The sequence below is a fragment of the Pan paniscus genome, chromosome 8, assembly GCF_029289425.2.
Source record: "Pan paniscus chromosome 8, NHGRI_mPanPan1-v2.0_pri, whole genome shotgun sequence".
NCBI classification, from domain to species: Eukaryota; Metazoa; Chordata; class Mammalia; order Primates; family Hominidae; genus Pan; species Pan paniscus.
The window spans coordinates 84,239,731-84,266,044 of NC_073257.2; the positions used below are offsets into that span (position 1 = coordinate 84,239,731).

Genomic DNA, 26,314 nt, shown 5'->3' on the forward strand with positions numbered 1-26,314 from the left:
TAAAAGGCAAAAAACTTTAATGGTTATTTTGCTAAAGATAAAACTCTGGGTGGTAAAGGAATTAAAGGCAGAGTCTCAAAGAGATATTTGCACCCCCGTGTCTGTATTAGCACTACTGCCAATAGTCAAGAGGAAGCAAGCCAAGTGTTCACTGATGGAGGAACAGAGTGTGGTACACACATGTAACGGAACATTCCATTATATGTATAATACAGGAAGGAAATCCTGTCACCTGACACAACATGGATGAACCTTGAGGACATTATGCTAAGTGAAATAAGCCAGTCACAAAAAGACAAGTCACTGTATGATTCCACTTATATGAGATACTGAGAATAGTCAAAACCAGAGAGACAGAAAGCAGAATGGTGGCTGCGGGGGCTGGGAGGAGTGGGAATTACTGTTTAATGGGTACAGTTTCCATTTTACAAGCTGAGAAGCCTATGGAGATGGACGGCGGTGACGGCCACACAGCATTATGAATGTATTAACAGTTAACGTTACTGAACTGTGCACTTAAAAATGGTGAAGACAGTATGTTTTATGAGTATTTTATGACAATTTAAAAATTAAAAGAAAAAAAACCAGAACACACTAAGGGTTATAGGCACAAATTCTCCTTATGCCCACCACCATCTCAGCTGGTAGTATGATGGCTATAGACACCATTAGAGGCAATGGTGAATCTATGGGGAACCACCCAGGAAAGTCACCATCCAAATGTCCACATCTCTGCTTGGCAATTAAAATGAAGACACTTTTCTTCAGCACCTGGTGAAGATGTTTAGTTTCTAGTGCTTTCCAAGATCCACCTCAGGAGAAGTCAATTTGTCCACAGGAAGCGTAGTTTCCAAAGCTGTCTACGGTGAACCTCTGAGAGATGTGAATTGAATTCAGCTTTAGGGAGCCAAAGTAGAAGTTCTCAAACAACTGAAAAGGAAGAATAAAAACCCAGAATGAATATTTAAAGTATAGATGAAAATATTAAACATCAGATTATCTTGTAAAAACACCAAACCACAACAATCCCAACAAATCTCTCATGCTTTTTCTTTTCAGTGTTTACTCTGAATAATGATCCAGGAGAGAAGGGATGGGGGTGGGAGTGAGAAAAGAACAGCCAGCTCTTCTCTCTGATTAATTCTAAAGTCTCCCCTGACAAATGCACCAGAGAAAGAGGTGCTGAAAAGTCAAATCCGAAATTCATCTACTGACCAGATATGACCAAGAACTTATAGCAAACGCCCCATGGCCACACCCTGACTCACAGAGTCTGACCAGGCTGCTTCTGACTTCCAGTGACTGACCATGCAGGGATCTCGGCTTTGTTGCACCGGGGTTAAATTTGACATAACATATATCTAATCAACGCCATTTGTTAGGAGCGCTGACTAAAATAAATAGAAGATAAGGCTCCTGACTCACAAGTGATTCAGACAAACCACTGAGGGACACAGAGCATGCACACATACACAGAACAACCCAAGGGACACTTCTACTTGCCAACAGAACAAGTACAAGTGATTACTTATCAAATACCTTTATTAGACTTGGATTCAAGCCAGCGACCTAAAATAAATACTTTTTGCTATGATCCTGTACTTTACAAAAGCTTTCAAAAGTGTGTCAGAGTGAGGGATGAACCATACATACTCCAAGAGGGACTGGACTTTGTGATTACCACATTTATAAGGCAGGACCCAAAATGACATCAGAATTCATCCCAGGAAAATGCAGCCATAGTGCCTGAATAAGGAGCGTCAAAGAGTAAAGGGCGTACCTTCCTCTGTTAGGATGTAGGAATTGCTCTTTCTTAAAATGTCAGTACAATCCCAAGAAAGCCTTGGTTGTTTTTTAGAGACAGGGTCTCTCGCTTTGCTGCCCAGGCTGGAGTGCCTTGGATTGCAGTAGTGCAATCATGGCCTCAACTCCTAAACTCAGGCAATCCTCCCATCTCAGCCTCCCAAAGCACGGAGATTACAGGCATTAGCCACCATACCTGGCCCCAAGAAAGGCTTGTGACACATGTCCCCAACGATGCCTGAGGGGACCTTTGCACATGGACAAGTGACTATCTTTTCACTTATTTTTATACAACCTCCACACACATGGACCTTGGCCACCATTGCTTTTCCTCTTCCTGCAATTAATGGCCTAGCAAAATGCCTGAGGGTTCATTAAAGGCTAACTTTATAAAGCCCAGTAAATATTGATTCTTCAACATGACATCAACTTGACCCCAAAGATCTATTTAGAGGTTGTGTGCTGCATTGTCTTGTGTTTCAGAAAGGTGATCAGCTCCTGCCTGCATTGATTTACACAATTAACTTCTCTTCCTGGCTTTGGCAGCCTGCTTAAACCATATCCACCCTTTTATGTAAAGAAATTCAGCCTGAAATGGTTATCTGCTAATCCCTTTGCTGAACACTAATTTGAAGTGAAAGACACGTCACTAAGACTGACAGATTTATAGCTCTGCAAACTGAAGCCTTCTAGGTACAGAAAAGCTATAACCAAAGAGGCAATAAAAGACAATACAAAAGAAAACTAAAAGGAAACTCATAATACTTTCAACAAGTTACTTTTTAAGGATTGGCAGCCTGTGAGTGCTCTACCTTCTTCTCTTTGTGCCCATGTTTTCAAGTAGTGGGGAGGCCACAGTGAGGAGCTGCAAGTGACCGACCCATGACTTCACTTCACCTTATGCAGATGGCCTACAGACAGCATGAATCTGCCAGGGATATTCTCCTACTCCAGGTTTAAGGAAATAGCAAATGCAGCAATCATGAAGTTAGCTGGGATGTGACTGCAATGCAGTAACAGAAGAATTGAGAGAGATAACTAAACATAAATTCTCACATCCACTAAGGCAAGAGCAGGCTGTGGAAAGAGTGCTGGATTCTAAACGTATGCCCGGACATGTAAGCTGTGTGACTGTGGACAGAAGACACCACCCACTGTACCAACTACAACAGGGGCAAAAGATCATAATGGGCAAAGACCTCATAAGAGCAAGTACAAGGCCAGGCGCGGTGACTCACGCCTGTAATCCCAGCACTTTGAGAGGCTGAGGCAGTGGGATCACCTGAGGTTGGGAGTTCGAGACCAGCCTGACCTACATGGAGAAACCCCGTCTCTACTAAAAATACAAAATTAGCCAGGCGTGGCAGCGCATGCCTGTAATCGCAGCTACCAGGGAGACTGAGGGAGGAGAATCGCTTGAACCTGGGAGGCGGAGGTTGCGGTGAGCCGAGATTGCATCACTGCATTTCAGCCAGGGCAACGAGAAACTCTGTCTCAAACAAACAAACAAACAAACAAATAAACCAAAAAAAAAGCAAGTACAAGTACCTTGTGTGCTCACTGAGCAGGGTTTAAACAAAATAAAAAATACCTTGTAAACTGTAAAGTGCTATGGAAAATTAGTATTTCCGTAGCAATATGGTATTTCCGTATGGTATTTCTTATGACGTTTTTAAATATCTCTCTGCCATCATTACCCTTGTATTTATTTTACCTTTGTAAGTCGCCATGTTCTTTCATACCTTTTGATAATATCACAACAAATGGATTTCTCATCCAGACGTCCCTAGTGCCAGTGCCAATCTTCATGTCACCCTTCCTACCTCTGTTCTTGTCCTCTATGATTTAGTAACAGATAATTTACTAGCAATTTTTCAGTTATCTTACTGCTTAGTTATTATCTTTTTTTTTTTTTTTAGATGGACTCTCTCTCTCTCTGTCACCCCGGCTGGAGTGCAGTGGCGCGATCTCAGCTCACCACAACCTCTGCCTCCCGGGTTCAAGCTATTCTCCCTCAGCCTCCTGAGTAGCTGGGATTACAGGCATACACCACCACACCCAGATAATTTCTGTATTTTTCAGTAGAGACGGGGTTTCTCCATGTTGGCCAGGCTGGTCTTGAACTCCTGACCTCAGGTGATCCGCCTGCCTTGGCCTCTCAAAGTGCTGGGATTACAGGCATGAGCCACCATGCCCAGCCTATTATATCTTTATTCTTTGTTTTTTTCCTTTTTATTTATTTTCTTAATAGAGACAGGGTCTTGCTAGGTTGCCCAAGCTGGTCTTGAACTCCTGGGCTCAAGTGATCCTCCTGCCTTGGCCTCCCAAAGTGCTGGGATTATAGGCATGAGACACTGTGTCCCGCCAATGTATCTTTATTCTTAAGTCTTTTAGTTCTATCAATTATTTCTAATGACTCACTAAAATATAAGCCCTACAGAGGAAGAAGCTGGATCCTACTGTACTGTAACATTATCTAGTAGACTGCATCTGATCGATAAATATCTGCTGGACAAAATGACAATGAAAACTAATGCTGTAGATGTCCATGTACATCCCCAAGTCTGGAAAGAGAAAACTATGACATGCACTTGTCTAGACTGGATTTAAAGGTCTAATGTATCGGTTCCCACCAAGGAATTTCTGAACAGGACTTGCCAAATTCAATCAAGGGGGCGGGGGACATTTCTACATGTTTCTTATTTGTGAAAACCTGGATCTCTTTCTTAGCTTCAGTTCCTGATCTGGAATATTGCTGAGCACCTGATGTTATGCATTTTCATGCCAAGAGGCACATGAAAGTAGTTCTGTCTCCCAAGTGCTTACCATCTCGTTAGGGAGAGTGCATATCAGAAGAGGGAAATGCTGATGACCTGGGTGTGTCCATCTTATGAAAAGTCACTGAGTCCTTTACTCTGTGATCTGTGTAGCTTTCTGTATGTATGTTCTACTTTAATGAAAAAAGCTTACCTAAAACAATATAGGTAGTAAAGGTTAAGTGTGTGAGATGAGAGGTACAGGCCATCAATAAATGCAGCAGGAGGTAAGGAAACAAGGGATGCTGAGGGCTGCGGACCTAGGAAAGCCATCTGGAGGAGATGAGACCTGAGCTGGGCCTTGTGGCAGGTATAGGGCGTAACACAGAGGAGGGAGGGCAGCATGAAGGCAGAAATGGGCATGGTGGGCTGGGCCAGGCAAACAGTTTAGATGTTTGGAAGGTTCCTAGAGTGAGGCAGTGAGAAAGACAGAAGGAAGGAGAATCAGATTAAGGGTGTCTGGGGGACCTGAGGCTCAAGTTCACAAGTTATACTTCATCTTACATGGTGGAGAACCACTGAAGGCTTTAGGGTAGGTTGGTGGCCCAAGATGAAAACCATGTTTTAGGGAGATTAACCTGGGTATGATGTATTGTGCTGACTGGAGAAGGGAACAAGATAAAGACAAAAAAGGAGACCATGGTAGTAGTTCAGTCATGAGGGTGATGTTGAGTGTCTCAACTACAAACAGGCAGTAGGCTTGGAAAGACTGGAGCAGATGTGAATGAATGAATGAAGCCATGAATGAAACTATAAATGAAACACAGACCGGAGCTAAATGATGAGAACTTATGAACACAAAGAAGGAAACAACAGACACTGGGGCCTCCTTGAGGGTGGAGGGTGGGAGGAGGGAGAGAAGCAGAAAAGGTAACTACTGGGTACTGAGCTTAATACCTGAGTGATGTAATAATCTGTGCAACAAACCCCCGTGACACATGTTTACCTGTGTAACAAACCTTCACATGTACCCCCAAACCTAAAATAAAAATTACAAAAGAAACATAGAAACGCCTTGGTGACTTTCTAGATGAGAAGGAGATGGAAAAATCAGTGATGATGGGTCCAATGGGTGTATATGAGGCTGCCATTAACAGTAACAGAACATTTTTGAAAGGGAGCTACTTCATGGGGAAAACAACAAGTTCAGGTGTGTTTACACACTCACGGCTGTATCTTACCCACTAGCTCTCTGTGTCCCAAGCCCTTCTCGATTCTAGGATTTTCCTGGTAGGCTCTGAGAATATGCATCAGAGACACCTGTAGCACAGTTAAGTGGAAACAGATCACTATAAAAGGCTTTATGAGCGTCCCTCCTTTTATTGAGTTGTAGTTCCTTTTATACTAGGGAAATGAACCCTTTTTGTCTATGTTACAAGTTGCAAATACATGTATTTCCTCTAGTTTGTCACTTGTCTTTTGACTCTGCTTATAATGGTATTTACCATGTCAACTTTAATTTTTATGAACTCACAATTATCATAACAGGAGATTTTAAAAACAAAGTTACCTAATGCCAATAATTATACATTAAAAGATTGGCCGGGTATGGTGGCTCACACCTGTAATTCCAACACTTTGGGAGGCTAAGGCAGGCAGATCATCTGAGGTCAGGAGCTCAAGACCAGCCTGGCCAACATGGTGAAACCCCATCTCTACTAAAAATACAAAAATTAGCCAGGCATGGTGGCGGTCGCCTGTAATCCCAGCTACTTGGGAGGCTGAGGCAGGAGAATCACTTGAACCCGGGAGGCACAGGTTGCAGTGAGCGGAGATTGCATCATTGTACTCCAGCCTGGGCAACAAGGCAAAGCTCTGTCTCAAAACAAAACAAAAAAAAGATCAAAGTGAACTAGAAATATGTAGGTATTGACAACAACAGTAATAAAGATAACAACAGCCAACATTTATTAAGTAAACACATGTGCCAGGAATTATCTTATTGCGTCCTCACAACCCCACGAAATAGATACTATGTTTTTTTTTCTTTTTTTTTTGAGACAGAGTCTTGCTCTGTCGCCCAGGCTGGAGTGCAGGGGCGCGACCTCAGCTCACTGCAAGCTCCACCTCCCGGGTTCATGCCATTCTCCTGCCTCAGCCTCCCGAGTAGCTGGGACTACAGGCGCCTGCCACTGCACCCGGCTAATTTTTTGTATTTTTAGTAGAGATGGGGTTTCACCATGTTAGCCAAGATGGTCTCGATCTCCTGACCTCGTGATCCACCCGCCTCAGCCTCCCAAAGTGCTGGGATTACAGGCGTGAGCCACCGCGCCCGGCCAATAGATCCTATGATTAATCCCCATTTACAGATGAGCCTTAGGTTTAGATGGCTTAAGTAATTTGCCTAAAGACACACACGAAGTTGATGGTGTTCGGGACTTCTCAAAATGTGGCACCTTGGCATTTGAGCAAACAGCAGAAGCAGGAAAGTCTCTCTCACCTTCCACAGCCCCTCTTCCCTGAAGCAGACGATAAAACCTATGAAGGCCGTCCTGTGACCTCCTGCTCTTCTCCCCTGAAGCAGGTCATAAGACCCTCATTCGACAGATACCCTCCCTTTGCCCAGAGGAAAGGAATATCCTTATCTGTGAAGACACAGGGCATAGAAAAGAATCCGAACAAACAGGCCTTGCTAAGCCTCCCCTCAGTTTATTACCATTAGACCACACCCTTTGTCCTCCAACCATACTTCTCCATGACAGTCAAACTTACTTATAAAAATCAAACCTACTTACAAAACCTTTATCAAACCTACTTATAAAAATACACAAGTTACCACTTCCTTTGGATCTTTATTTCTGAAGGCTCCCGTGTCATGTAAAGCTTGTATTAAATAAATTTGTATGTTTTTCTCTTATTAATCTGACTTTTGTTACAGGGGCCTCAGCCATGAACCTAGTGATGGGTGAGAGAAGAAATCTTTCCTCTCCTACAAAATAAAGGCAAAAAACTGAGATTCACACCCAGACAGCCTCACTCTAGAGTCTGAGCCCGTTGATTCCTGTACTCTATTGCCCCTTAATGTGAGTGGCTCCCCTTGAAACACAGCCCCATTAAATAGCCACAGTGAGGAACGCTGACCCAGACAACTCCCAAAGACTGAAATGAACATGTTCTTTCACTTGCTGTTCCTATATTCACTGCCACTGCTTTTCCTGAACCTGGTTGAAGAATCGGATGGCTCTAGCTCAGCTGGAAGCATTTTAATTGAATTCTGGATGAAAATAAGCACGAGTCAACTAAAAGGCTATATTTAATTTGGTATTTGAATGGGGAAAGATGAAAAAGCTTAAACTACAAGTTAAAAAAAAAGAAACTTGGTTGCTCTTTTGAACCTGAACTAAACATGAAGAACAAAGTGTTGTATTGTTTAGAAAGTAACAGACCTAACAGGAAAAATTTAAATTAAAAAAGAATCTAGTTAAGGTGTCTGAATCATGTTGAATTTTTTCTCCTCACTGTTGTTTTATAACAATTCCCTTGGGGATTTTGAAACCTAAACCATTTTCTTTCTGAAAACATTTTCCCTGACACGCACACACATACAGCCCTGTTGTTATGGAAGTCAGTATTTTTTAAAACCTGCTATAAAGGAACATAACAACGAACAGTACACAAAACTACAAATATTTAATGAGGAAATGGAAATAGGATTAAAACTGCCAATCGCTGTGATATAATTAGTAAATAATAAGTACTGACTTGGACGATTTAAGAAAATTTAAAACCACACCGGGCGGGGTGACTTATGACTTGACCTCAGAGGAATGGCTGGACTCCAGAGGAGAGATGGCTTGACTTCCGGGAAGAGCCAGCCAGAAACAGGCAGACTTTGGGGTAAGATTACCTGCCCATCCCGTCCCTTCTCCAGCTCCCGTGTCTGCTGAGAGCCATTTCCATCACTTAATAAAATTCTCTGCCTTCAACATCCTTCAAGTGTCTGGGCAACCTCATTCTTCTTGGATGCCAGACAAGAGTTCAGGACCCATTGGGTGCGGGTACCCAGAAAAGGCTGTCACACTGGCCCTTCGCCCTCAGTGGCAGAGGGCAGCCACCCCACATGACGAGGCAAGGGTACCACTGAGCTGATCACACGCTGCTGTCCACAGACAGCGGGACAAAGAGAACATTCTAACATGCCCTCTGGGGCTTTGGGGATCGCTGGCACCCTCACCTAGACACTGCCACGGGGCCCACACAGAGCCTGCTTCTGCCAGCACCCAAAATGGCCAGCCAGATCCCATACTCACTTGCTCACGTGCTCCCTCCCACAAGGGGTTGAGCACAGAGAGCCAAATAAATGGGGCACCCCCGTCACAAGTCTGACGAAGAGGTCAAGAAAAATCCTGCATCAATAATATCTTTAGAAAATTAAACAAACTTTTCCTATCACCAAGTAAAGAGAGAAATGTAGACCTTTGATGAAAGGTTTTTGGTCAAAATCAAGGTTTTCCCTGACAAACAATGGCAAGATAAAATCCAACCATCCTGCTGTCCCCTGCTCACATGATCTGTGAAGCCTACCATTTTCAGTTTGTACATGTTTCTTTCCTAGGGAGAACACAAAGGGAATTATTGATTTCTGGTAATGTTGTGGTATACACTGAAAGAAAACAAATAGCAAGATTTAAGGGCTCACTGTGGTTATTTTTCCTTGCATTCGTTTCAAAGCTTCTACTCCTTCCCCATTGCCCTGTGTCACAGCCATCAAAGACCAGAAGTAACTCCAAATGCAACAAGGCTGCCAAAATGAAACTGGCAATCTCAAACAGAGGTGGGGAGGAGGGTGGAGAGGGGCCTTTTCTTATATCTGTGACCTCGGGCTATAGAACCGAATGAATGGCCAGTCCGCAACAGCACAGTGACAATCTGCTGGGGATCCCTGCTCACTTGGCTTTCCCAAATGAGGCTCGCTCTTTTCTTCAATCTTAGACAAAGCTGTGGTTACTCTCTTCCAAGATCCCTCTTTTAAGAAATCTACTTCTTGTGCTGGTGGCCTCGGTGAACTATTTGCTGTCTCAATACTACTTGAATAAGAAGAAATTCAGTTTTGAAGTTAAAAATGAAAATTCAAAATATTCAAGTCTTATGCTATTTATAATCATTCTTGACACACATGAGATAAACCAACCTTTAGAATATAATCTGATGCAACTGAAAGTAAGTACAGGGGGTTCAATTAATTCAAGTATTTAGAAGGATGTACTAGGTCATATTTCTCTCTAAGAAAGGATGCTATTGTTCTCATGTATGGCAATCAGACTTTTGAAACTCAAAGCAGAGTGAATAGGAATAGCAAATGCATGCTACTTTGAGGTTTTCCCAGTGTTTTTCTTCCATAGCCTGTTTACCAACTTCTATTTCTCACAATTATCCCGTTTATAGATAAAAGTAGTAACACTATTTTGTACTTAATAATAACGCTTAACCACCTACCTCCCTATGAGGGATGTTATGAGGATGAACAGAAGACAGGCTGACAAGTACTTTGAGCTCTTTGGGAAGGCACTCCCAGTATGAAGCCTTGCTGTGGTTAAATAACACCTTTCATCTAAGTATCTAAAAGTGTCTTACAAAGCCCAGCTCATTAACTCCAAAAAAATTGCTATGATATAAACCAGAGCTGAGCATTATTATCCCCATTTATATAAGAAACAGGGACAAGCTAGGACCACTAATACTGTCAGAGAAATTTAAGAGTTCCTGGGATGAGGCCTAGGATACAGGCCAGTGGAAGGCCACGTCCACAAGGCAGTGTGTATGGGCCTCTCAATTCCAATAACAAATATGTACCAAAGAATGCCAAGTGGGGAAGCAGGTCCATCCTTAGGCTGTGCATATACAACCAGATAGCAAAGAATGAGGAGCAAATGATGTGAAAAGCTATCATCGCAGCCCTTGGAAGATCCCAATTGCAAAACATCAAAACAAATAATGGTATATTTCAGATGCATTCCTCTTAAAAGAGGCATCTAGGTACAGGACTAGTATGACTTCAGGGAGCAAACAGAAAGATACAAATACCAGACTAAAAATATAATCGATTTTGAAAAAAAAAATCAAGGTTCTTCGTATGTCATGTTACTAATCTCACTCAGAATTAAGATCACTTTATTGGGAGTTAAGTCATCAAAAAGAATTAAGTTCACAAATAAGTTTCCCCCCCCAAAAAAATAAATTTTGTTTCAAAGTTATGTTTATTAAAATTCCTCAAACCTAAAAAAAAAAAAAATTCTGAGTTTCTGCCAAATACCGTGCATTTGTCTTCTGGGCCACCTGTGAGATTACTTCTGAGGAGACCAAATGTGGGAGGTATGAAGAGGCAAGAAGGAAATGGAGATCCACCACATCCGGGGTCAAAAAAACCCTTCCATCTACTTTAAAAATACTCACATGGGCTGTGCCCAAGTGGATTCTTTCTAAACATCATCACAGAAGAATGTAATTGAGAGTCTGTTTACCCTAAGGTAAGTCATGCTCCTCTACACACAGACACACATACCTTCACCTAGGTACAAAAAATTGAAATTTCTTTTCTACTGAAGAAAGGGCACAAAAAGTTTCTTGGGCAGACTAGACGTTTTTAATGCTTTCCTATTGTGAAAATAAGTAATTCAAAATCTAAGCTGTTGGAATCTTAACATATTGTAAGGCCTAAGGGAATGTGATTATGTGAGTCACTTAAACTTGTATCTGTAACCTGGGCAGCTGTAGCTGTTGTTTTTCTGATTATAGATTAGCCTTTTTCCTCACCTACACTGTTTTGTAAATGGTTGTAAATGAATAAACAGTGCCAGAGAAGATCCCTTCCCTTTTAACTGTTGATCTTCATTTTGATTAAACTTCCCTCTTACATTTCTCATACAAAGACTTAAAAGACTATCACATCATCTAGGATGGTATGTTAAATACTTTCTTTTTCTTTTTTTTTTCTTTTTTTTTTTTTTTGAAACAAGGTCTTACTCTGTCAGCCAGGCTGGAGTGCAGTGGCGTGATCACAGCTCACTGCAGCCTCCACCTCCCAGGCGCAAGAGATCCTCCCTCCTCAGTCTCCTGGGTAGCTGAGACTACAGGTGCATGCCACCATGCCTGGCTAATTTTTGCATTTTTTATAGAGACAGGGTTTTTCCATGTTGCCCAGGCTGGTCTCAAACTCCTGGGCTCAAGTGATCCTCCTACCTCCACCTCCCAAACTGCTGAGATTACAGGCGTGAGCCACCATGCCAGGTCCTACACTCCTAAGTTGGAAAGGAAGTGAAAACAAGCTGTACAGAAAAGAAAACAAACTGTAATTAACTAAATTATAGCTCATAAACCAACCTTGTATAGAAAATGTTATAATCCTACTAAATTTGTTTTCTGCCTATATAAGCAGGACCTTAACTTTTAACTTTAAGCACTGACCTCATTTCTGTGAAGTCCCTGTTTCCCAAATGGCCATTCCCAGCTTTTCACTTGAATAAACTTTTAAAAACTGAGTTCTGATCCTTTCCATTATTGCTGGTCGACATTATCAATGACTACAGACCCACTCCCTCCCCTAATTTCTCCATCTTTAAACAGGGATGATCCTTTACAAAGATGTTCTGCAGTTAAAGATAAATTATAAGATGAAATTTTGAGCTCTGATTATTATTGTCACTCACTGACTATAATCTCTAATGCATCACTGCAGGAACCAAAATGCAGAGTATCCTTAAAAGAAAAAAGGAAGAAGGTTTATCAGGTACTCTGACAGCTTACAGGCTCTACAGTCATTATCTGGTCTCATAGGGCTGTAATATTTTTAAAGACCAAAATAGGAACATCTACTTCAGAATAAAAGACAATGAGGGTGGCAGGTAGTGACTATCCTAGAGTCATCTCCAAACACAGCTTAACTCTGCCCAAGATGCCACTTTTAATCTGAAACATCAGACTGCAGTGATCAGTGGTGTGAGAGCCAATAATATTATAGTAGCTAATAATAGCCAATAAAAGAGAGGACATAATGCACTTCCAGAAGGCCTGGGGCACCTCAGATCCAAGGAGCAAGGTCAAGGGCAGTCTGTGGGAGGAGCAATTCTTATCAACATCGTGGCCTCTATTAGGAGAGCAGCAAAAAGGCTGTTAAGTCAGTAGAACAGCTGTGATTTTTCAACCCATCAGCAGGCCACTCCCGTTTTTGTCTCCAATAAAATAGTACCAAAAGGCTTGTGTGTCCCCAGAGCCCAAGTCCCCTCTCCACTGACTGAGATGGCATTCCTTGCACAGAATGGGAACAGCAACTTCCCCTCACTCATCCTGCTCTCAAATCACCTGCCTGTCTTGCTGCAGTGAGCAAGAGGAATGCTCAAATGAGCATTAGCCTGACCTAAGGATGTGCTGGCAGAAGGCAGACAAACACAGCCAGGGAGGGAAGGCTTGAAAACTTCCTTCAAATAATCACTCAGGGACGCACTTTGGGAATTTGGCCTGAGGCTCACTGCTGATGTAAGGATTATCAAGTTTAAGACTGCTGGTAAGGCCAAATGACCTATTAGAGGGTGAATTAAAACTGCTATATACAAACAGGAGGCCAGGCAGTTCTGCTGAGCACCTCAAAATTCAAAATGCCAAGGGATTTCCCCTCTCTGCAGTCTTTCAATTTTGAAAAATAGCAAGAAAATAATATGAGTAGGGGTAGGAGGTAGAGGAGAAAAGAGGCTACGCTGACCCGGCTGGAGAACCCACACCTAATCTCCGCCTAATCTCGGCACAGGCTAGGCACACTCCGCCCATTTCCACATTACGTCACAGAATTAGCCTCAGAGATGAGAGGTGAAAGTTCAATTTGCTGCATTATTTCTTCCCAAGGAAGCCTTGCCACAGGGCATGGGTATTACTGCTTTACCTGACAAAACTGCCCCTGGGGCTGATGGCTAGCAGAGACTCTTCAAGCCTGTGACTAGCAACCCTAACGGCAGGTGCCCTTTCAGAACTAATCTAGATGATGTTTCTGCAGATAAATTCTCTCCCTTAGAAAAATACCTCTTCTTAATGCTCTTATTTCTGGTGTGGTCATCTTCCCTCAGGTATTATTCATAATGGTCCCTCAAACAAATGCAACAGAAGATAAATATTTGGTCTCCGTATTACACAGTAGAAAGGAAGAGCAAGTCAGCAGAAATGAATCCTTAGAGGGGAGTACACAGGGGACAGCAACAGGGACATTTCTTCCTGGCCCCCGGCTTTTGGGAGGCTGGGCACAAAGTGGCTGACTATTGTGCCAAGGCAACAGATTCAGGAGCAGCATGGAGGAAACCAGTCACCAGCCTCAGCCCATCTCCACTCCAACTTCTCCACCAACAAGGCAGCATCCAGAAGTTAAAGAGCAAATCAGGCCGGGCGCAGTGGCCCATGCCTGTAATCCTAGCACTTTGGGAGGCCGAGGTGGGTGGATCATGAGGTCAGGAGTTCGAGACCAGCCTAACCAACATGGTGAAACCCCGTCTCTACTAAAAATACAAAAATCAGCTGGGCGTGGTGGCACGTGCCTGTAATCCCAGCTACTCAGGAGGCTGAGGCAGGAGAATCGCTTGAACCCGGGAGGCGGAGGTTGCAGTGAGCTGAGATCACGCCATTGCACTCCAGTCTGGGTGATACAGCGAGACTCCGTCTCAAAAAAAGCAAATCAGATGTCCCTAGGCAACATCAGACAATGCAAAGAGTACACATGCATATAAATAACAGCTATCCAAATAATGGCTGGCCTTGGATTGGCTCCCTGGAAGAGGGGAGAGAGGCTGCCACATGTTATCAACTAAGTTATTTTCAACTAAGTTACCTCATTAGACGGGAAGACATGAAATACTGCATCCTCTGTCAGAACCAAAGGAAACATGCCTTGAGTAGCATCACTGTAACTTTATAGACTCTAACACACACTTTTCTATAATCTAATTCAGATGGCCCTCCTTCCCCTCTGCAAAGGTGTGGGCTAGATGTCAAATAAGCAAAATGCTTTGGAAGAGAGAGAGGGTTATCATCTCCGTGCATGTCACAGTCATAAGGCCACTACAATTTAAGAAATTGGTATCAGGCCAGGCGTGGTGGCTCATGCCTGTAATCCCAGCACTTTGGGGGGCCAAGGTGGGTGGATCATTTGAGCCCAGGAGTTCAAGACCAGCCTGGGCAACATGGCAAGACATCGCTACAAAAAAATACAAAAATTAGTTGGGTGTGGCAGCACACGCCTGTAGTCCCATCTACTCAGGAGGCTGAAGTGGGAGGATCACTTAAGCCTGGGAGACTGAGGCTGCAGTAAGCCAAGATGATGCCACTACACTCCAGCCTTGGGTGACAGAGCAAGACCCTATCTCAAAAAAAAAAAATTCAAAGTTTTAACCTACAACTGAGAGAATAAACTCTGAATTGAATTTCTGATTATACCATTTTCTCGCTTTTAATTTGTAATAATAATGTTCACATTTGAGTATTAATTCTAAAATTGTTTCATCCCTCGGATATGGGGAAGAGAGCATCTTTTTTTTTTTTTTTTTTGGAAACGGAGTCTCTCACTGTAGCCCAGGCTGGAGTGCAGTGGTGCGATCTTGGCTCACTGCAAGCTCCACCTCCCGGGTTCATGCCATTCTCCTGCCTCAGCCTCCCGAGTAGCTGGGACTACAGGTGCCTGCCACCGTGCCCGGCTAATTTTTTTGTATTTTTAGTAGAGATGGCGTTTCACTGTGTTAGCCAGGATGGTCTCGATCTCCTGACCTCGTGATCCTCCCGCCTCGGCCTCCCAAAGTGCTGGGATTACAGGCGTGAGCCACCACGCCAGGCCAAGCATCATTTTTTAAGAAGACATCACAGCTTCATAGCATAGTGAGCTTCACTCTTGTTTCTTTTACCTCTTTCCACCAGTGTCCTCTAACATTTGGAATAACACTTAGCCATTGTTGATACAAAGCCCCTGAAACTAAAACGGTTTTATTTGGTCTGGTCTCTAACAAAGGGCTGCTTCAAAGAGGACAGTGCCCTGTCACCATCTCTGGGTCCAGATTTATATTCTGCTACTGGTTTGTTTATACTGTAGCTAAAAACACACAATGCAGAATATATGTACAATGGAATAATATTCAGCCTTAATAAGGAATGAAATTCTGACATATGCTACAACATAGGTGAACCTTGAAAACATTATGCTGAGTGAAATAAACTGGACACAAAAGGACAAATGTACAATTCCACTTACATGAAGTACCTAGAGTAGTCAAATTCATAGAGACAGAAACTGGAGTGGTGGTTACCAAGGGGAAGGGGAAATGGGGAGTTGTTCATTAAAATGAGTTTTAATTTGGAATGATGAAAAAGTTCTGGAGATGGATAGTGATGATGGTCGCGTAACAACATGAATGTACTTAATGCCACTGAATTGTACACTTAAAAATGGTTAAAATAGCCAATCTTATGTATATTTTACCACAATTTAAAAAAACAACGGCCGGGTGCAGTGGCTCACACCTGTAAGCACATCACTTTGGGAGGCCGAGGTGGGTGGATCACTTGAGGTCAGTAGTTCAAGACCAGCCTGGCCAACATGAAACCCCATCTCTACTAAAAATACAAAAATTTGCCGGGCATGGTGGCACATGCCTGTAATCCCAACTACTCAGGAGGCTGAAGCACGAGAATCACTTGAACCCAAGTGGTGGAGGTTACAGTGAGCCGAGATCCTCCACTGCACTCCAGCCTGGGCAACAGAGCTAGACTCTGCCTCCAAAAAAAAAAAAAAAAAAAAAAAAACCCCAACATACAATGGACCCAAAGTGACCCACTCATTTCATCAGTGAACTACATCCAAAATAATATGAACAGTCCTAGAAATGAACACATAAAAAGATAAGTATTTTCTACAGTAAGTACAGACATCCCGTTCAAAGAGTTCATAAGAATGACATCACAGGAACCAAAGACAATTGAATATTTATTCCCCCTCCCTCAAATGCACCAAGCATGTAGCTTAGTGTTTTATATTTAGTAGGTATTCAATAAACATTACCAAATATTTATTTTCATTCTGATAAGAACCAGAAATGATTTTAAGAAAGGTAATGCTAACCTCTTAATTTTTTTTCTATTTCTTGTTATTGTGCTGGCTGGGCCCTTTCAAAAACCCTGCATGATTCCCTGACTGACCCAGGACAACACATGGAAGTATTCCAGTCCCACTGCAAAGAGGAATAACCTGTGAACATGAATTCAAAAGAGAGCAAAGGTATTTTACAGACCAGGGAAGGTGCATCTTCCCAGAATGGATGTTGGCTTCTGCCAAAAATCAGTCAATTTCTTGTTTTGCAGTTCCATGTTAACAATGGTTTCACCTCACTGACAGCCATATCTTCAGATGCTCTCATTAGTGTTTTAAGACTTCACTGTCCAGGCAAAGTAACACATAAGACACATTTAAAAATTCCAAGGAGAAGTTTTGGTGAAACACAGCTTAGAGTTGAATCTTCCTTTCCCTCACCCCCTAAATAGACTGAAATAAGAAGCTACAACACCAAACTGAAGCATTTCAAACTGTACTTTTTCCTTATATATCTGATGCTCTAAGGAACTGCCCAATCACCTGTCAGAAGTCTTTCAGATCCTTTAAAACATAGTATATTGTTTTTCTATTGCTGTCAAAATATGAAAAGCCCCTAATAATCTTCTGCAATCTCCTATTTTTATAGCTTTTCATCATCAAAGAAGGGAGGCAGAGCCATATCTTATCACTAACAAAGCACCATATTCTAGCAGGATGTCTTGTCACAATCTCCTTCCTAAACTTTCACATTTTTCTGACATTCATGCTAATTGTAAAATTAGCACCATTTACTTGCAAGTTCAGTGCACTTTATTTTTCATTCAATATTTTTTATTAATACCTTCTGTAATAAGGCATAAATGAAGCTGCCTTCAAACAAAAACACTGTCCATGTTTCAAGTTAATCAGTGCATACCATAGAGAAGCACAGAATTAATTTTGGATGTATTTTGAAATAAAAGAAAGTTAAATGTAAATGTAAGCTCATTATTATCTTTATCAGCTGAGTCTTGCTATGTGTAGTAATAAAGCTGCAATCAAATTTAATTGAGAAATGAACTTGAAAGATTGTGAGTATGAGCTATAGGTATATTCAGTTTGCGGCTCTCTTTTCTTGAGTTGAGTAACCTAATTTTAAAAAAGAAATAAATGGCTGGGCGTGGTGGCTCACGCCTCTAATCCCAGCATTTTGGGAGGCCGAGAGGCAGGCGGATCACGAGGTCAGGAGATCGAGACCATCCTGGCTAACATGGTGAAACCCCGTCTCTACTAAAAATACAAAAAATTAGCCGGGCATGGTGGCGGGCCCCTGTAGTCCCAGCTACTCGGGAGGCTGAGGCAGGAGAATGGTGTGAACCCGGGAGGCGGAGCATGCAGTGAACTGGATCGCACCACTGCACTCCAGCCTGGGTGACAGAGTGAGACTCCGTCTCAAAAAAAAAAAAAAAAAAGAAACATTTGCTAGAAATGAAAATAATTAATTAAACAGAAATTCAATAGGATTGACTGTTGTTAACTATATCTTTATGACATAATTAGTTTATCTTGAGGGCCTATTAAATAAATGCATCATATTTAATCATAAAGCAAAATTGTGTTGGGTGAAATAAAAGAAAAACTAAACTCTAACCTCTAAGACAGGAGTCAGCAAACTTTTTTTTTAAAAGGCCAGGAGGCCACACGGATTCCACCACAAGTACACAACTGTGCCAAATGGTGTGTAAGTAAATGAGCTGAGCTGTGTTTCAACAAAGTTTTACTTATTTGGATTTCACATAATTTTCATATCATTAAATAGTACAGTATTCTTCTTTTGATGTTTTTTCAATCATTAAAAAATGTAAAAACTATTCTTGGTTAGAGGGCCATAAAAAATACAGGTGGTGGGCCACGTTTGGCCTTCAAACAGTAGTTTGCCAAGTCCTGCTTTAAGAGTTTATTATATGAAGTACAAGGCAAAAAATATCCCCTCTGGCAAATCTAGTGTTCTATTGATGCATAAGAAAAAATCTTTTTCTTCTCTCCTTCCAAAATCTGATGTCTGTAGAAAACAGTTCCAAAAAAGTTTCCTGAGTGCCTGCCAGGTGCAAGACACATTGCTAAGCACTGAGAGGCACCTAAGAGGCCTCTGAACAATCAAAGTAGGGAGAGAGGGGTAGCTGAGAGATGGAGAGAGCTCTATTGATTTGGACGGCTCTTACCATTAAGGAAGAGGTAGTATCTGTATTGGACTTTGAAGAACAAGTATCATTTGAATACAGGGAGACTGTAGTAAAAGAAAAACACAGAGATAAGGACAAAACCTTAGGGAATAGACATATTATGGAGTGAATTTTTTAAAAAGTAGCTCCAGAATCAGGAAGAAAACCAGGAGAGCCAACTGCCACTGAAGCCAAGAGAAGAAAGCATTTGAAGGAGAAAAGGGCTTAACACTCTCAGTGCGGATACTGGGGAAAAAGTAAAAGTAGGTCAAGGCACTGAACAAACAGGGGCTATCAATGACTTTTTACAGTGTTGTTTTGGTATAATGGTAGAGGTGGCAGACAGGTTGGAGAGAATAAATAGGGACTAGTCTGAAAGGGACGGTGGCAGGAAGAATGGCTTTATAGTGCTTATTCAGACTAGAGAAATGGGTTCTCCTTCCTTAAAACAAAAAACACTCTCATGAAAGATGCAGCTACTTTCTTAGTAAATTGCTCTAATATGAAACACTCTAATAAGAAAGTTGTTCTTTATACCAATTAAATTCTTACACTCTTTGAAATCAAATGGCCCAATTTATGTGGTAAGATCAACAGTTAAGAGGTGCATCTATCGTAAACATTGCAAAAAGACACAGCCAAGAATCAACAAACTTTTCTGGAAGGTGCTATATAAACACACGTACACCCCAAATGGTTAAGTGTCCTACTAAGCTCCTAAGTGTATGCCTGTCTGTCCTTCTTTCTTCATAAAATTTTTTATTTCAACATAGTTTTACACTTATAAAAATGTAATAAGAATAGTAAAAGGAATCCTGAATAGTTTTATCCTTCCTTCTTTTTTAAAAACCTACTTCAAGAAAAGCATTCTTTGGCTGAACTTCCTGCTTTTTGTTCTTTGTAATGTAGATACTGCCATTAAATTTTGGCCATCAGTTTAAAAACTGTTAGGACTCAAGTAGTTTAGTTAATGTTGTCCATGATTCAGTCACAAGTTGTAAGAAAGCAAAGTACAATATAAGCTCACTTAACAGAGTTCCTGTTTAAAATTCATCGGGCTTCTTTAATCTTTAGATTGATGTTTTTCACCAACTATGCCCCATTCTCTCCTTCAGAGGTTCCAATTAAATATATGTTAGATCTTCTCACTTACTATCCTGAATGTTTTGTTCTCTTTCTGTAATTTTTATCTGTCTATGCATCATTCTACATAATTTCTTCTGATCTAACTTCCAGTTCACGATTTCCCTCTTCAGCTATGTCTAATTTGCTGCTAAACCCATACACTGAGCTCTTTATTTCAGTTATTGCCTTTTATAGATCTAGCATTTCTATTTGGTTCTTTTTCAGAACTGTTATATGGGATTTTCTTTTTAATAGTTCCCAATTCTCTGATAAAAATTTTAAGCTTGCCAGCCAGGCACAGTGGCTCATGCCTTTAATCCTAGCACTTGGGAGGCCAAGACAGGAGGATCACTTAAGCTCAGAAGTTCGAGACCAGTCTGGGCAACACAGTAAGACCCCATCTCTATATTTTAAATTTTTTATTTTCTGCAATGGAGTCTCACTCTGTTGCCCAGGCTGGAGTGCAGTGGCGTGATCTCAGGTCACTGCAACCTCCACCTCCCAGGTTGAAGCGATTCTCCTGCCTCAGCCTCCCAAAGTGCTGGGATTACAGGCGTGGGCCACCATGCCTGGCTTTTTAAATTTTAAGAATTAAAAAACAAATTTAAGCTTGGCTTTGATTTCTTCGAACACAGTAAGCACAGTTGTTTTTAGTCCAAGTCTGATAACTCTAGTATGTCATATATTTATGAGTTTTATAAGTCTGTTTGCTTATTGTGACTGGTTTCCTCTTATGTCTAATCATCTTTGACTGTGTATTGGCCACTTTTGGAGAAAAAGTTCCCTGGAGGAATATTTTTAGGCAGAGGGTGATGGTACCTTCTTCCAGAGATTTCTGTTTGCTACTGCCATATGCCTGGAAGCACTACCAGTTCATAGCCTCTTTCATCCAAGATCAAGACCTTAGGGTCTATTTCCTCCTTTTAGAACACTAATGTTAATTTTTGCACTGATTGAGAACGCTCTTTGTCATATTTTCCCCTCATATTTTCTCTTTGCCATTTGCCAGAGATTTCCTTGACTCTTTCTTCCAGTCTTTGATTAAATATGCGTATATGTGAGTGCATATATGTAATCTCCAAGGACCCTCTCATTCTCTAATTGATCCTTTTAAATAACATTTTTACTTTCCAAATGATTCTTCAGGAAGTTGCATATCTGTTTCACTAACAATTGTCTACTTCACATGATTGTCAAGAATAATGTAATTGCTTTCAATGCTATATATAAAAGCTATTACAAAATATTAGTATGGCCAACTGAACTGCAGTTTGTGTATTAGCTTTAAAAGCCTGGAGAAGAAGTGACATCTGCTAGTGATTTTACTTAAACAATGTTAAAATATCCAGTCATAGAAATATAACATAGTAAAAAAGGCACAAGAGCCATGGTGAAAATCAAGGGACAATAACTTTATCCTAAATTCCATTTGCTGTTATATATCCTGCTATAATAGTGCAATGGGACATTTAGCAATAGACAATCAAGGAAAGACTTTCTGAGAAATTTGAGTTTTGAGAAAAAAATCTAAAGAAGAGCCAAGTGACTAAGAAAATAATTTTCGGCCGGACATGGTGGCTCACGCCTGTAATCCCAGCACTTTAGGAGACTGAGGCGGGCAGATGACGAGGTCAGGAGATCGAGACCATCCTGGCTAACACGGTGAAACCCTCTCTCTACTAAAAATACAAAAAACTAGTCGGGGGTGGTGGCACACGCCTATAGTCCCAGCTACTTGGGAGGCTGAGGCAGGAGAATGGCATGAACCCGGGAGGCAGAGCTTGCAGTGAGCCAAGATCGTGCCACTGCACTCCAGCCCGGGTGACAGAGCGAGACTCCATCTCAAAAAAAAAAAAAAGAAAAGAAATAATTTTCAAAAACAGTATATAATATGGCTGAATATTGAATCGAATAATAAAACTGGATAATAAAAAGAAACAATGTTTTCTTCCTCAAATGAAATAATACACTTTCTGGCTGGGCATGGTGGCTCACGCCTGTAATCCTAACACTTCAGGAGGCCAAGGCGGGTGGATTACCTGAGGTCAGGAGTTCGAGACCAGCCTGACCAACATGGTGAAACCCCGTCTCTACTAAAAATACAAAATTAGCCGGTCATGGTGGTGCACGCCTATAGTCCCAGCTACTCAGGATGCTGAGGCAGGAGAATTCCTTGAACCTGGGAGGCGGATGCTGCAGTGAGCCAGGATCGCACCATTGCACTCCAGCCTGGGCAACAAGAATGAAACTCCGTCTCAAAAAAAAAAGAAAAAGAAAGAAATAATATACTTTCTAAATGCTAGTCTCCCTTTGCAAGCATTAATATCTTTTTTTAAAAGCTACAAGACTTCTAGTTTCCAGTCTAGCATTAAGGACTTCGGAAGTCGCCACTCCATCCTAACAGGGAAAAGCTGAACAAACTGAAACCTTGACAACTCTTCATAGGTCTGTCAGAAGACTGAGGTCGGGGACAAATTGCTGCCCCCAAAACTGGAGACACACACAGGTGGATACAGAGAATCACAAGGGAGAAGAAACCCACAGGAGAAACCTCCAGAGAGTGGAGTAACCTAACTGTAATTGACGAACTGCTAGAGGCTGTGTGGACAAGTCTAAGAGTTAGAAACTCCAGGGAACCACCTCACCAAAAGTTTTTGTAATTTTACCTCCAGGAGCTCTACTTGGCCTCCTGCTTCCAGCAGGGGGAGGAATAAAAGAACCATTCTGAAATATGCCAGACCACTTTGTTCTTAACAAGGCCTGCCCTCAGGAGAAACTATTTTACCAGAGCCTAACCTGCTGGGGTTTTATGAAAGCTTAACATACCTAGGGGAAGGATGATATCCAACTCCAGCCCCCTCTAGCCATCCACAGTGGGGAAGAGAAATATCCAGCCCTGGTGGGCACTAACCTTCCATGTGTAGGAACCCCACCTCAGCTCCCTCCAGTCTTCCACATAGGGGCCCCTCTAACCATCCTGTTCCACCTAACGGGGGTGATGAGAAGCATAGGTGATATTCACAGTCCAGTGGCACAAGCTCACCAAAAGACTGAGACCTAATCACAGAATTACAGAACACTTCCCCTCCGTCCAACCTTACCATCACACAACAGTACATCATGTCCCTTTCACCCAGTACATCACGTCCAGATTCAACAAAAAATTACTACAAGACATAGTAAAAGGAAAAAAAAAACAAAAAAAACACAATTTGAAGAGAGAGGGCAAACATCAGAACCAGAGTCAGAAATGGCAGGGGTGTTGGAATTATCATACTGGGAACAACTATGATTAATATGCTAAGGACTCCAATGGATAAAGGAGACAACATGCAAGGACAGATGGATAATGCAGGCAGAGAGATGGAAATTCTAAGAAAGAATCAAAGAGAAATACTAGTGATTAAAAGCACTGTAACAGGCTGGGTGCAGTGGCTCACGCCTGTAATCCCAGCACTTTTGGAGGCCGAGGCAGGCGGATCACCTGAGGTCAGGAGTTTAAGACTGGCCTGGCCAACATGGTGAAATCCCATCTCTACAAAAATTAGCCAGATATGATGGCGGGTGCCTGTAATCCCAGATACTCGGGAGGCTGAGGCGAGAGAATTGACTGAACCCAGGAGGCGGAGGTTGCAGTGAGCCAAGATTGCACCACTGCACTCCAGCCTGGACGACAGAGTGAGACTCCATCTCAAATAAATAAATAAGTAAATAAATAAATAATAAAAATACTGCAACAAAAATAAAGAATGCCTTTGATGGGCTCATTAGCAGACTGGACATGGCTGAGAAAGAATCTCTGAGCTTGAGGATATGACAATAGAAACTTCCCAAACTGAAAAGCAGAGAACAAAGACTGAAAAAACACAACAGAATATCCAAGAACTGTGGTACAACTACGAAAGATATAAGGTGCACACAATGCAAATACCAGGAGAAGAAAAAAAGGAATGGAAACAATATTTGAAGGAATAAAGACTGAGAATTTTCCTAAATTAATGTCAGATTCCAAACCACAGATCTAGGAAGCTCAGAGAGTACCAAGCAGAATAAAGACCAAAAAAAAAAAAAAAAAAATTGTACCTAGGCATATCATAGTCACACTTCTGAAAACCAAAGATAAAGAAAAAATCGTGAAAGAAGCCGAAGGGAAAAAACAAATACTTTTCCTATATAGAAGCCAAGATAAGAATTACATTTGACTTTTCCTCAGAAACCATGCAATCAAAAAGAGAGTGGAGTGAAATACTGTTGAGAGAAAGAAACTCCATCAACCTGGAATTCTGAACCCTGTGAAATTATCCTTCAAAAAATGAGGGAGAAACAAGTATAAGCGATATGCTAAGAAAGAAGAGAAAAAGAAATTATATATAATGCTCAAATAAACCAAAAAAGGCAGAAAAAGTGTGGGAGGCAAAAATAGAAACAAAGAACAAGGGCAACAAATACAAAACAGTAACATATATAATAAACATTAATCCAACTATATTAATCAATAATCACTTTAAATATCAATGGTCTAAATACACCAATTAAGAGACAGAGAGTGTTAAATTAAAAAAAAATAATAAAGCAGCCAAACAATATATTGTCTATAAGAGACCGACTTTTTATTTATTCATTTATTTCGCGACAGGGTCTTGCTCTGTCACACAGGCTGGAGTGCAATGGTGCAATCATAGCTCACTGTAGCCTCAACCTCCCAGGCACAAGCGATCCTCCCACCTCAGCCTCCAAAGTAGCTGGGACTACAGGCGTGCACCACCATGCCCAGCTAATTTTTTAAATTTTTTGTAGAGACAGGGTCCCACTGCGTTGCTTATGCTGGTCTTGAACTCCTGGGCTCAAGTGATCCTCCCACGTGGGCCTCCCAAAGCGCTGGGACTACAGGCATGAGGCATTGTACCCAGCCAAGAGACTCACTTTAAATATAAAGACACACAGAGATTAAAAATAAAGGGATGTCCCAGCATAGATGGGTTCTTAAAAAAAAAAAAAAAGAAAAGAAAAAGTAAATAAAGGGATGAAGAAAGATATACCATTCTAACACTAACTGAAAGAAAGTTGAGTAGCTATATTAATTTCAGATGGAGCAAACTTCAGAGCAAGGAAAGTTATTATGAATAAAGAGGAGCAATACATAATGATAAAAAGATCAACTGTCCAAGAAGACCTAACAATCCTTAACACATATGTGCCTAAAAACAGTGTCAAAATACATGAGGCAAAAGTTGACAGAAGCAAGAAGAAACAATGAACTCACTATTATAGTTGGAGACTATAACTAACCGCATATATCAGAAATGGACAGATCCAGAAGGCATAAAATCAGTGAGGATATAGTGGAACTCAACAGCACTACCAACTGACTGGATATAATTGACATCTATAGAATATTTTATCCAACAACAGCAGATTACATGTTCTTCTCAGGCTCACAGGAAACACTGACTAAGACAGATCACATTCTGGGCCATAAAATACGCTGTAATAAATTTAAAAGAATAGAATCATACAGTGTCTGCTCTCAGGCCACAATGAAATTAAACTTGAAAGTGATAACAAAGATAGCAGGAAAATCCCAAAATAGGTGGAAATTAAACCACACACTTCAGCCAGGCGCAGCGGCTCACGCCTGTAATCCCAACACTTTGGGAGGCCAAGGTGGGCGGATCACAACGTCAGGAGTTCAAGACCATCCTGGCCAACATGGTGAAACCCCATCTCTACTGAAAATATAAAAAGTAGCTGGGTGTGGTGGCACATGCTTGTAATCCCAGCTACGTGGGAGGCTGAGGCATGAGAATTGCTTGAACCTGCAGGGGCGGAGGTTGCAGTGAGCCAAAATCGTGCCACTGCACTCCAGCCTGGGCAACAGAACCAGACTCAGTCTCAAAAAAAAAAAAAAAAACCCACACACTTCTAACCAACACACACTTCTAACCAACAAAAAGACCTTAGCTACCACACCCTTAGCTGGGTGTGGTAGCTCACTCCTATAATCCCAACATTTTGTGAGGCTGAGTGCTTGAGCCCAGGAGTTAGAGAACAGCCTGGATAACAAAGTGAAACCCCATCTTTACAAAACAATTTAAAAGAAAAATTAGCCAGGCATGACAGTGCATGCCTGTAGTCTCAGCTACTTGGGAGGCTGAGGTGAAAGGATTACTTGAGTCCATGAGTTCGAGGCTGCAATGAGCTATGATTGTGCCACTGCACTCCAGCCTGGGTGACAGAGCGATGAGGCCCTATACCTAAAGAAATTAAAAATTAACTTTTAAAAAAGAAACTTCAAGAGAGATTTAAAATATTTTAAG

General features: G+C 41.5%; 1 protein-coding gene across 6 annotated transcripts in view; it reads right to left on the reverse strand.

The window, feature by feature from the left end:
- The window catches only part of ASCC1 (activating signal cointegrator 1 complex subunit 1), a 129,493-nt gene continuing 103,179 nt past the window's right edge, over nt 1–26,314 (reverse strand). For 5 of the 6 annotated variants that reach the window (XM_034930769.3, XM_034930766.3, XM_063607723.1 and 2 more), the window contains one exon: nt 1–930. In XM_034930769.3, coding sequence (XP_034786660.2) covers nt 814–930 — 117 coding nt within the window. In that variant the 3' untranslated portion in view covers nt 1–813. Of the gene's footprint in view, nt 931–5,800; nt 5,880–26,314 lie in introns of all 6 variants that reach the window. The other variant, XM_055092952.3, reaches the window with a different exon arrangement.